This window comes from Balaenoptera acutorostrata, chromosome 4 (genome assembly GCF_949987535.1).
Source record: "Balaenoptera acutorostrata chromosome 4, mBalAcu1.1, whole genome shotgun sequence".
Taxonomy (NCBI): Eukaryota; Metazoa; Chordata; class Mammalia; order Artiodactyla; family Balaenopteridae; genus Balaenoptera; species Balaenoptera acutorostrata.
The window spans coordinates 142,998,437-143,011,139 of record NC_080067.1 but is presented as its reverse complement, the minus strand read 5'-3'; the positions used below and the strand labels follow the sequence as shown (position 1 = coordinate 143,011,139).

General features: G+C 44.4%; 1 protein-coding gene across 1 annotated transcript in view; it reads right to left on the bottom strand.

Annotated features, from left to right (window-relative positions):
• The window catches only part of MORC3 (MORC family CW-type zinc finger 3), a 39,710-nt gene extending 37,618 nt beyond the window's left edge, over positions 1 to 2,092 (bottom strand). Inside the window, exon 1 of the mRNA XM_057545294.1 lies at positions 1,976 to 2,092. Within this exon, the coding sequence (XP_057401277.1) occupies positions 1,976 to 2,014 (39 nt within the window). The 5' untranslated portion in view covers positions 2,015 to 2,092. The remainder of the gene's footprint in view (positions 1 to 1,975) is intronic.
• Positions 2,093 to 12,703: the final 10,611 nt, after the last annotated feature.

Genomic DNA, 12,703 nt, shown 5'->3' with positions numbered 1-12,703 from the left:
AGGCATGTGAGCTCCAGAACCAATGCTCTAAATCACAAAATGGTATTAGCATTTGAGAGCTATACCAAAGGAATAAGCAAGCGTTTATTCCAATGAAACTTCATATATGGGAAGTGAAATGTCTATTTCACATAATTTCCCGGTTACGAAATATTATTCTTTTATCTTTTTTCCCCCAACCATTTAAGGGTCGTGTACCATACAGAACAGGTGGCAGGCTGGATTTGGCCCATAAACTGCAGTTTGCCAACTCCTGTCCTAACGCAAAAGACCAGTGGAAATACACTCCAGAAGCTGCAGATGGGAGATTTCTGTCAATGAGGTTCCCAACGGCCCATTATTACCCACAAAAGAAAGATTTAGCACATGGACAGCTGCTACACCCAGAGAGCCCGCTAACAACAATGCCAAGCTCTCAAGACTGTTTGACCCTTATATTTGCTCCCTCTGTCTTCTCAATCTTGAAGTGACAGAGATAGCAACTTGGGAGGAGCTGGGGAATGGGGAAGAGAATCAAAGTGCAGAAATAGCAAGAAAAAAACAAACACACACCCAGTTCACTCCTTTTTCTCACCACAGTTTTCTGGGCCAGAATTTGGCCCAATATGAGGGGAAAGAGCAGGGCTTTAAAATGAATAAGAGCTTTTAAAGTAGTTAAGGTCTGACTTAACTGTACCTGAGGCTAATTGGAAAGCATCAGAATCTGTCCAGATTCACCTAGGTGAATTAGTAAATAATGTTTAAAGCCAGTGGTAAGAAAGAGTAAAGTTCCTCTCTGTCTTCCATCTACTAAATACTATCTCATTCAATAAACCAGTTAAGTAACCAAAGAGCCTTTATTCCGAATATGTACACTCATAAATCAATAAAAATACCCCTCAGAAGAAAAAGAAAATAGAAAAATGGGCAAAGGGTATGAAGTTTTTTTTTCTTTTTTAAATCCCAAACCAAAAAGGGTGAAATGTGACCAACTTTCAACTTCACAGTCAAGTAAATGTAAAGTAAGCACAGATACCATTTCACACTCATCAGGAAAAACGTTAAAGTCTAAAGATACCAGGTGTTGGCAGGAATCTGGCTAAATGAATCCAAGTCAATGGGCAAAATACCATTTTAAAAGCAATGGTATTACCATTCGAATAATGAGACTGCTGCAGCCATTCTTTGGCCAGCACCAACACCCTCCAGAGAAGAGGTACATTTTTGCATAACAACGCCAACTTTTTAAGGAGACTCAAGTAGGGAGGCCACGCCCACACCTTAGGCTGTGAAATTTTAATTCATATTGTGTGACCGCTCCCTCCGAAAAAGACTCACAGATACAAAAAACATGCTCAAGGATTCCCAAGAACCCGAGACGCTCCGGAACAGACACGACCCGGAGACTAGAGGGGAAACGGGAGAGCTCGGTGGTGACCTAGTAGCGATTTGGGCCCGAGGGCTTAACTGGAGGGAAGCGGCAGGAATTTAAATGAATCAGGAAGACTAGTCCCAGCTCGCAGCACCCCGTCCCACCGCCAGGAGGTCAAGGCCGCTGGGCATTTCTGGCCGCAGACTACCTCTCCCTCCCCCTCCGGGACACCCCGCGGGCCCGCAGGCCAGGATGGGTCAGAGGCCCCGCGGTCCGAGGGGCGGGCGGGCTGGCCGCCGAGGCCTCGCCCTCGGACGACAGCTGCAGGGCAGCCAAGACGGAGCCAGGAGGAGGGGCCGCGGCCCCGGCCCGCCCAGAAGCTGCGGAGGCAAAACAGAAACGCAGCCCGACGCGCGCCGCCCGGCCCGGCCCTGCCCTGCCCGCCGCCGCGCAGCTCCGCCGTCGGTAGCGAGATGGCCGCCGCCGCCTCCCCCGGCCCCGCCGCGGCCCCAGCCGCCGCGCCGGGCCGACGAGTCGCCACCGCCCACTGTCGGCCCCCCCTTCGCTTGCCCGCCTGCCCGCCCTCCTGGGACACGGCCCGCTCCACCCCTCGCGGCTGCTCACCGCGCTGAGGCGGATCCCGCTGGGTGGCTGCGCCGCCATCTTGAGCGAATTACAAAGCCAGGACCGGCCTCAGCCGCAATCCGACTGGGAGGCGGCTGGAGACAAATGTGGAGCCCCAAGGCCCGCCCACTTCCGGGGCGGAGCGCGCGGGTGACCCCGCCCACTCACTTCCGCTTCCCGGCGCTGTGGAATTGGGAGTGTAGGGAAGGTAAATCGCCTTGGGGGTTAAGGGAGCCGGGACAGCGTGAGAGGTAGGCTTCAAGCTCCGGGGCCCTGCAGAGTAGGGCGCATGCGTGAGGCACCCGTAGGGTGACTGCGGTAACTGAACCTAGAGGCTTTGTCAAATAGTAATCAGCATGCAGGCCGCAAAGAGCTTTATTTGGGACCTTGGGAATTGCAACTGGGGATAGGTGCCAGCAAAACAGTTTGGGAAAGAGAGTCAGAGGCTTATAAAGGCAAAAACCACAAGGTTGTTAAAGTTGTCTTGCAGGAATTATGATTGACTTTGATGCAAAAAGGAAATATTTGTCCTTAAGGGATAGACTGTCACGAGTTATTTAGGGTAAGGGCCGGATAAGTATCTTGAATTTCTGGAACATCGTGCAGATGTTCTGGATACCTTTGTTAGACGATAGATAAGCGGTCAAAAGGTCAGATTCTTTCTGGGCTGAGACATGCATAAGTCACACTTCCTCAATGGCCTCTGGCTCCATTTTAGAGAGATCTCTTAGCAACACCTACTCCTTTTTGATTTTCCTTTTGCAGCTTGAGGGCCCCAAGTTTGAAGCCGGGTGCCATGGGCGTTGGTGACCCAAAAATGTGCACTTGAGGTGCTTGACCAGTCTGGACATGAATTACACTGAAGAAAGCCATCTCATGCCCACCAGTGTCAACGTAATTTGAAACCTTATTAATGAAATGAAGACTGTACTTTTGGGATGTACCTTGAAAATTATCATCCTTCATCCTGATAAAACGAGTCCTTTCTCATATTGCAACTTATTGAGTCCTTTTGCTCGTGCACATTTATTCAGTATCGACTTTGAGCTGGGCCTTGGGCTAAGTTAGTAGTATATAGAAATGAATAAGTTGGGACTTCCCTCGTGGTCCAGTGGTTAAGATGGCAGGGAGCACGGATTACATCCCTGGTCAGGGAACTAAGATTCCGCATGCCATGAGGCGTGGCAAAAAAAAGAAAGAAAGGAAGGAAGGAAGAAAGAAAGAAATGAATAAGTCAAGGGCTGTCAGATACTGCGGTTAAAGAAACAGTTTAAAGGTTTTTAAAATATTCATTGCGTTTTTATAATTGTAAAAGAAATACATTTTCTTTGTAAAAATTCGAATAGTACAGAAATGTAAAACATAAAATTTACCCCAATACCTTTACCAGAACATATAAATAATTTGGCGTACATTACTCCAGATTTACTATATGCTAAATATTGGGTTGGCCAAAGAGTTCCTTTGGTTTTTTTCTGTAAGATGGCTCTAGTAGCACTTAGTTGTCCTTAACTTCATTTGAAACAATTTTGTTAGATTGCATAGTGACAGCTGTCATATCAGCGTGCATTTAAAAAAAAAATCAAAATTGGTGATTTTTTTAAAATTTTATTTATTTATTTATTTATTTATTTATGGCTGTGTTGGGTCTTCATTTCTGTCCGAGGGCTTTCTCTAGTTGCAGCAAGTGGGGACCACTCTTCATCGCGGTGCGCAGGCCTCTCACTATCGCGGCCTCTCTTGTTGCGGAGCACAGGCTCCAGACGCACAAGCTCAGCAATTGTGGCTCACGGGCCCAGTTGCTCCGCGGCATGTGGGATCTTCCCAGACCAGGGCTCGAACCCGCGTCCCCTGCATTGGCAGGCAGATTCTCAACCACTGCGCCACCAGGGAAGCCCAAAATTGGTGAATTTTTGTGTAGCCATTTTAATTGAAGATGGAAAAAAAAAGCAACATTTTTGGCATATTATGCTTTATTATTTCAAGAAAGGTAAAAGCGCAACTGAAATACAAAACAAGATTTGTGCAGTGTATGGAGAAGGTGCTGTGACTGATCGAACATGTCAAAAGTTGTTTGCGAAGTTTCACGCTGGAGATTTCTGACTGAACGATGCTGCTTGGTCGGGTAGACCAGTTGAAATTGATAGCGATCAAATCGAGACATTCACTGAGAACAATCAACGTTATACCACACGGGAGACAGCCGACATACTCAAAATATCCAAATCAGGCGCTGAAAATCATTTGCACTAGCCTGGTTATGTTCATCACTTTGATGTTTGGGTTCCACATAAGTTAAGCAAAAAACACCTTCTTGACCGTATTCCCGTATTTCTGCATGCAATTCTCTACTGAAATGTAACGAAGATGTTCTGTTTTTAAGACAAATTGTGACGGATGATGAAAAGTGGATGCTGTACAATAATGTGGAACGGATGAGGTTGTGGGGCAAGTGAAATGAACCACCCCAACCACACCAAAGGCCGGTCTTCATCCAAAGAAGGTGATATTGTGTATACGGTGGGATCAGAAGGGAGTCCTCTATTATGAGCTCCTTCCGGAAAACCAAACGATTAATTCCAACAAGTACTATTTATTCCCAGTTAGACCAACTGAAAGCAGCACTCGACAAAAAGTCTGGAATTAGTCAACAGAAAACGCGTAGTCTTCCATCAGGATAATGCAAGGCCGCATGTTTCTTTGATGACCAGGCAAAAACTGTTACAGCTTGGCTGGGAAGTTCTGATTCATCCGCCGTATTCACCAGACATTGCACCTTTGGATTTCCATTTATATCGGTCTTTACAAAATTCTCTTAATGGAAAAAATTTCCATTCCCTGGAAGACTGTAAAAGGCATCTGGAACAGTTCTTTGCTCAAAAAGATAAAAAACTTTGGGCAGATGGAATTATGAAGTTGCCTGAAAAATGGCAGAAGGTAGTGGAACAAAACAGTGAATACACTGTTCAATAAAGTTCTTGGTGAAAGTGAAAAATGTGTCTTTTATTTTAAAAACCAAAGGAACTTTTTGGCCAACCAATACTATTTACAATATGGAAGTCTAGTTCCTCTGCAACTTGCGTTTTTGTTTTATCTAATTATTTCAATTTGAGGTTTTTAGGTTCTCAAATATTTTTGAATAAATGAATGAGGAAATGTTAAAAAAAAAAAAAAAAAAAGCCTGTGTTCTGTTGCCACCCTTGCTACTGACCACTGGGTTCTCAAATGAAAAAAAAAAAAAAAAGCACAACCTAAAAGTTGAGAATTATGTTTTATTCAGTGGACATACCGAGGACTTAAGCCAAGGAGACAGCCTCTCATTAGCTCTGAGGGACTGTTCTGAAGATGTAAGGGGGGAGCCAGGATATATAGGGGTTTTTGCAAAAAACCCAGGTAGTCGGAGCATCAAAAGATTACTGTTAATTAAAGAAAACCAGACATCTCAAGTTAGTGAATTTAGTGCTTTTCTAGGTATGGGGAGAGGCAAGAGTCTGGGCTTATTGAAATCACCACTTTGATGTACACTTAACTCTCTAGTGCCAGTATCCTATTATTCTCCATCCCGAATCCCCTCAGTGTGTACGCTGGGTGATGGCTTGATGGCCACAACATCCTCTCTTTACTGATATGGCAGATGACATTCTTTGTCCACAGGGTAAATGACATGTGAAACACCTAAGTAAGAGTGCTAGTTAATACCATTTGCAATCCTCTGGACTGGGTAATTTCTCAGTTTCCTCCAGCTTTCAGATTGTATTGTTATGTGAGAGGCTCTTTCATCAACTGTTTGTTGAGAACCTGCTTTGTGTCTATCAAAGTGAGGGCTCCAAGAATGCAGTGATGAGCAAAATAGAGGATTCCACTCTTGTGGAATCTACAGTCTCTTGGCTGTTTATTCAATAAGTTGTAGCCCATTAGTGAGTTGTGAAATCAATTTGGTGAGTCTCAACTAGCACTTTGCAAAAAAAAAAATTTTTTTTAATTTAATAGTATAGTGTAGTGTCTGTCTGGGCCTAAATCCAACTTATTCACTTATTAACTATATGATGTTCAGCAATGTTGATTTTGAAATGAGATTAGCCTGGAATATCCGGGTGGACCCTAGATGCGATCACAAGTGTCTTTGTAAGACCGAGGCAGAGGGAGATTTGGTCACAGGAGGCTACTTGACCACTGAAGCATCTCTCCAGAGACTTGAAAATGCTATGTGGATGGTTTTGAAAGTGGAGAAAGGCCATGAGCCAAAGGATGCAGGGAATGCAGCTCCAGAAGCTGGAAAAGGCAAGGAAACTCCCTTCCAGGGCCCCTAGAATTTACAGGGAGCACGAGCCCCTGCAGACACCTTGGTTTCAGTTCATTTCGGACATCTGGCCTCCAAACTCGAAGAGAATACATTTCTGCTGTTTTTTTTTGGCTGCTTTGGGTCTTCATTGCTGTGCACGGGCTTTCTCTAGTTGCAGTGAGTGGGGACTACTCTTCATTGTGGTGCCCGGGTTTCTCATTGCAGTGGCTTCTCTTGTTGTGGAGCATGGGCTCTAGGTACGTGGGCTTTAATAGTTGTGGCACACGGGCTCAGTAGTTGTGGCTCGCGGGCTCTAGAGTGCAGGCTCAGTAGTTGTGGTGCACGGGCTTAGTTGCTCCACGGCATGTGGGATCTTCCTGTACCAGGGCTCGAACCCGTGTCCCCTGCATTGGCAGGCGGATTCTTAACCACTACGCCACCAGGGAAGCCCCCTTCTGCAGTTTTTAAGACACTAAATTGTGGTAATTTGTTAGAACAGCAACAGGAATAGACAGTAGTCTATTCATGTACAAGCAAACACTTACCTGTACATACAAATTCTTGCCTCCCCACTCCTAATTTTTTTTTAACACAATTGAGCATACTGTGGAGTTCTACATTCTCAAGGCTTACTCATATGGAAGAAATGTGAGGCAAACATGTACAGGCTAAACTTAAACCAGGTTGGTTTAAAAGGGGCTTTTTCAGGAAAGTAAATGCTCTGCTGCACGCCTCTGGTGCTTGTGTTAGAGAAACTCAAGCTGACTTGGAAATCTTTATCTTTAAAAATGTCAAAGCTGAGTTTGATGTGATTGTTTTATGGTAAAAACTACCTTCTTTGGGGAGTGCTGTTTACTGAATGTTTGTCTCCTCCCAAAATTCATATGTTGACATCCTAACCCCCAATGTGATGGTATTTGGAGGTGGGGCCTTTGGGAGGGTGATTAGGTCAAGAGGGTGGATCCCTCATGAATGCGATTATAGTCCTTATAAAAGAGACCTTGCAGAGATCCCTCAACCCTTCTGTTAGGACACAGCAGGTAGAACCAGGAAGGTGCTTTTTTTTTTTTTTGGCTGCACCGTGCAGCTTGTGGGATCTTTGTTCCCTGATCAGGGATTGAACCCAGGCCCTCGGCAGACAGAGGGCGGAGTCCTAACCACTGGACCACCAGGGAATTCCCAAGGTGCTTTGACTTTGGACTTCCCTATTACAGAACTGTGAGAAATAAAAGTTTGTTGTTTAAGCCACCCAATCTATGGTATTTTTATTTTAGCAGCCCAAACTAAGACAAGAAAAGAGAAATTTTAAAATTCCATACAAGAGTTAGAATAGCTGAAGAAAATAAAATCTCTAACCGATTGATCTAAATCAAAAACAACGTGAAGGGGTTTCCCTGGTGGCGCAGTGGTTAAGAATCCACCTGACAATGCAGGGGACACGGGTTTGAGCCCTGATCCGGGAAGATCCCACATGCCGTGGAGCAACTAAGCCACAACTACTAAGCCTGCGCTCTACAGCCTGCGAGCCACAACTACTGAGCCCTTGTGCCACAACTACTGAAGCCTGCGCGCCTACAGCCCGGGCTCCGCAACAAGAGAAGGCACCGCAATGAGAAGCCCGTGCACCACAAGGAAGAGTAGTCCCTGCTCAGCCCAACTAGAGAAAGCTCGCGCGCAGCAGCAAAGACCCAGTGCAGCCAAAAATAAATAAATAAAAATAAATTTTAAAAAAAGAAAAACAACCAACGTGAAAACTGGTTGCTTTCACAAACCTACACAGTTACACATCTCGACTTTTACACGGAATATATCTCAGAGAGCCTTCCGTAGTTGTACGTGAAAAACTTCATCACATTGTTTTACAGCTTCATAACATTTCATTGTATTGACGTACTGCGATTCATGTAGTCAATCTCTTACTGGTGGACACTGAGGTTGTCTCCAAACTTTTTGCTATTATCAATATTTACAATGAATAACATGTACATAAGTCCTTTTGCACATATGCATGTATATCTGATAAGTTCCTGGAAGTGGAATTGTGAGGTAAAAAATACATCCATTTTTACTTTCGGTAGAAATTGCTGCATTTTCTCCACAGAGCTTGTACCAACGTATATTCTGTAGCAGTGGAAGGGGGGAGGCTCTTTTCCCTCCATCACTGATATTCCTGAAATGGTCAGTGACTAATATCTCAGAGCAATTTTAATTTTTTTCTCATATTGTAAGTTTGGGTGTCTTTTTACATTTGTAAAAGCCAATTTGTGTGTGTGTGTGTGTGTGTCAGTGTGTGTGCGTGTGTACTCCCTGTTTTTTTAAAATAAATTTATTTATTTATTTATTTATTTTTGGCTGTGTTGGGTTTTCGTTTCTGTGCGAGGGCTTTCTCTAGTTGCAGCAGGTGGGAGCCACTCTTCATCGCGGTGTGTGGGCCTCTTCACTATCGCAGCCTCTCTTGTTCTGGAGCACAGGCTCCAGACGCGCAGGCTCAGTAGTTGTGGCTCACGGGCCCAGTTGCTCCGTGGCATGCGGGATCCTCCCGGACCAGGGCTCGAACCCGTGTCCCCTGCATTGGCAGGCGGATTCTCAACCACTGCGCCACCAGGGAAGCACTGTACTCCCTGTTTATATCTTTTGCCCACTTTTCTGTTCTGTTTCTTTTGATAGTTCTTTCAGTATTGAAGAAATTAGCCCCATGTAATATGTCTCGAATATTTTTCTGTTTGCCATTTGTCTTTTACTTTGCTTATGATGATTTTTGTTGTGCAGAATTTTAAAAAGAAAATTTATATAGTCAAAATTATAGAACTTTCTCTTAGGCTTCTGGAATTTATGTTCATCTAAGAAATTTCCTCTCCATTGTTGGCTTATATAAATATCTTTTCCTCAGTTCTTCTAGCATTTTCATGGTTTCTTCATAGTTTCAATCTTTTGATTTGTTTGGAATTTATTTTGGTGAAAGATGTGAGATATGAATCCAACTTATTTTCCCCCTGTTGGGTACCCAGTTATCCCAACACCATTTATTGAATAAGACACCTTTCTTTCCCCCTATGGGTTTGAAGTACCACCTTTATTATATGCTAAACTTTTCTATGTGTTTGGGTCCATTGATAGACTTTCATTTTGTTCTATTGACCTCTTGTCCATTCCTGCACTGGTACCAATTATTTTAGCTTTATAATATAAAGATCTGAGGTTAGTTCTCTTCATTACTCTTTAACTTAGAATTTATGCTGTAAGTTAAAATTTACAACTTTATGATGTTGAATTTTCCTCTTCAAGACCTAGTAAACCTTCCCTTTAGCTCCAAGTCTTCTTTTCTGCTTTGGTAGTATTGTCTTCAAGGAGGTCTTATAAAGTTTTTTTCCCCTATTTTATTATTGTTGTTGTTATTGGCAGTGAGAGTTCATCTATCTCATAACTGGTCATAAATATATAGAAAGATAGATATTGATGTGAAAAAAACTATACTGATGTGTACATATTAACTTCTGATTGAATTTTCTTGCCTTTAGGCCAATCATACTCTTCATTTGGCCACGAGCTCCACCCCCTGCCTCCAATCATATTAAACAACTTGTCTTTTTTTAAAAAATAAATTTATTTATTTATTTATTTTTGGCTGCATTGGGTCTTCGTTGCTGCACGTGGTGGGCTTTCTTCAGTTGCAGCGAGCAGGGGCGACTTTTTGTTGCGGTGTGCAGGCTTCTCATTGCAGTGGCTTCTCTTGTTGCAAGGCACGGGCTCTAGGTGTGTGGGCTTCAGTAGTTGTGGTGTGCGGGGCTCAGTAGCTGTGGCTTGCGGGCTCTAGAGCGCAGGCTCGGTAGTTGTGGCGCACGGGCTTAGTTGCTTTGCAGCATGTGGAATCTTCCCGGACCAGGGCTCAAACCCGTGTCCCCTGTGTTGGCAGGTGGATTCTTAACCACTGTGCCACCAGGGAAGTCCCCAAACAACTTGTGTTTTTCCTGAGGGAATTTAGATTGATGGGCTGGCTTAGATTCAGAAACAAACAGAAAATAATTGGAAGGAAAACATGGGACAATATACAATCAAGTGCTTATTAGTTACTGTAGTATCTTTAATAGAACACAAAGCTCTCTGAGCAGTATGGTTAGTGCACAGAGTCAAATGTTCCCTCTCCATACAGTACCGAAGTGTTTGGTTGTCAAAGGGTCCAGTAAGAATTAAGGACAAGCCAGGTGAAGACAGAATGGGCGGTTCTCACCGAGATGCTTCAGGTGGGTTGGGCTGACTATGTAATCAGGCAGTGCTGGGAGCAGCAGGACAGAGCGGGGAAAGCACGCCAAGCAGAACACCTCACGTGTCCAAAGTGGTGGTCCGGGAAACCACATGAGTCGCAGGGAGGGGATTCTTAGAGTGACGGAGAGGCCAAGATTGGGGCAGAAAGCCCACTGTTCCCTGAGCCCACACTGCCTAGTCCTACAAATCCATACATTCAAACTTTGTTTTACTCCCCTTTCTTCTTCCATCCAGCACCACCTTGGGCAGATAAATCAACATTTATGTTTTTCATTTAGCTATTTGCTGGCTGCTCGTCGATGCCAGACACCGAAGGAACTGAAGATACAGGCTCTGTCTTTTCCACAAAAGGGCGCTTACCTTGGACCAGTGATCGGCTACTACGTTATTCAGTGCTTTCATAGGGCCACACTGGGAAAGTGCCTCGCTGTGAGGTGTAGAAAGAAGCAAGGCCAGGGAGTTTGGATCTCGAAGATGGGCTCCCATATATTTGTTAAGTAAACCAACAAACGACTTGAGTAGGACTTCGCCAGGTGAAAGAGGAGGAGAAAATAGTATCAAGTGGATGAAACAACATATGTAAGAAATGCAGGAGAGGGACTTCCCTGGTGGCGCAGTATTTAAGAATCCGTCTGCTAATGCAGGGAACATGGGTTCGAGCCCTGGTCTGAGAAGATCCCACATGACGCGGAGCAACTAAGCCCGTGTGCCACAACTACTGAGCCTTCGCTCTAGAGCCTGTGAGCCACAACTACTGAGCCCGTGCACCACAGCTACTGGAGCCCATGCGCCTAGAGCCAGTGCTCCGCAACAAGAGAAGCCACCACAATGAGAAGCCTGTGCACCACAACGAAGAGTAGCCCCTGCTCACTGCAACTAGAGAAAGCCCTTGCGCAGCAACAAAGACCCAAAGCAGCCAAAAATAAATAAATAAATAAATAAATTTATATTAAAAAAAAAAAAGAAATGCAAGAGATGAGAAACCCCAAGTGGTTGGAGGAGACAGGAGAGGTACCCATTAAACACTAACTCCTCAGTCCTTTCTCCCCCAGCCCCTGGCCACCACCATTCTATTTCCTGTTTCTATGAATTTGATTATTCAGGCACCTCTTGTAAGTGGAATCATATTTGTCCTTTTGTGACTGATTTATTTCGCTTAGCATCATGTCCTCAAGGTTTATCCATGTTGTAGCACGTGTCCGAATTTCATTCCTTTTTAAGGCTGAATAATGTTCCACCGTATGTCTACACCACATACGTTTATCCATTCATCCATTGATGTACATTCAGGTTATGTCCACCTCTTGGCTATTGTGGATAATGCTGCCACGAACATGGGTGTGCAAATCTCTCTTTGTGACCCTGCTTTCCGTTTTTAGCGGAATTGCTGGATCATAGGGTAATTATATTTTAAACTCTTTGAGGAACTGCCATAGTCTCTTCCTAGATCCAATTTTAAAGTCCATTTCCGCCTTGGCTTAAAGGTAGGCTTATTGATTTAGATGCAGGACCACTTGGAAAGAGCTACCTGTATAGGATGAGAAGTAAGCAGACAAGCCTCCGCCTTGCGGGTTTCCTCATTTGCATCAAAGCCATCATCTCTGCGAACTCGTGGCTCTGCAAACTAGTGTTTCTCCAAGAGTGGTCCAGAAAGCACTGGCATCAGAGATAACTTATTACACAAGCAGATTCCCAAATGTCACCCCATTTACTGATTCAGACTTTGTGGAGCGGAGGCTAAGCCTTCTGCAAGTTAGCAAGCTCTCTGGATGATTCTGTGCACACACCAGAGAGGGGACCCCTGTTAAGTAAAGTTGCTTTGCTGGATCCTAACCACAACAGATTTCTAACTGCCGGGTCCTCATAACCATCCTGAAAGAAGGTTGAAGGGGGTCTCTCCACTCAACTTCAGAGACGGCACAAAGTCCGATTGAAGATGATGGAATTCAGCTTATGGAATGATTACTATACGACTTAACAAAACTTGTAAGCTTGGTAAGATACTACGTAGTGACTCTCACAACGTCCAGTTGCTCCTTAGTGTAGAATGGGTGGACTCTTCTTTGATGGTGTCACTTTTCCATGTTCATGGGTCTGTGTGTCCTGCTAAACTGCAAAGGATACCTGGTAGAAGGCATTGTCTTACCTCAATTTAATTCCAAAGGCCAGATTCTGTCTGATCT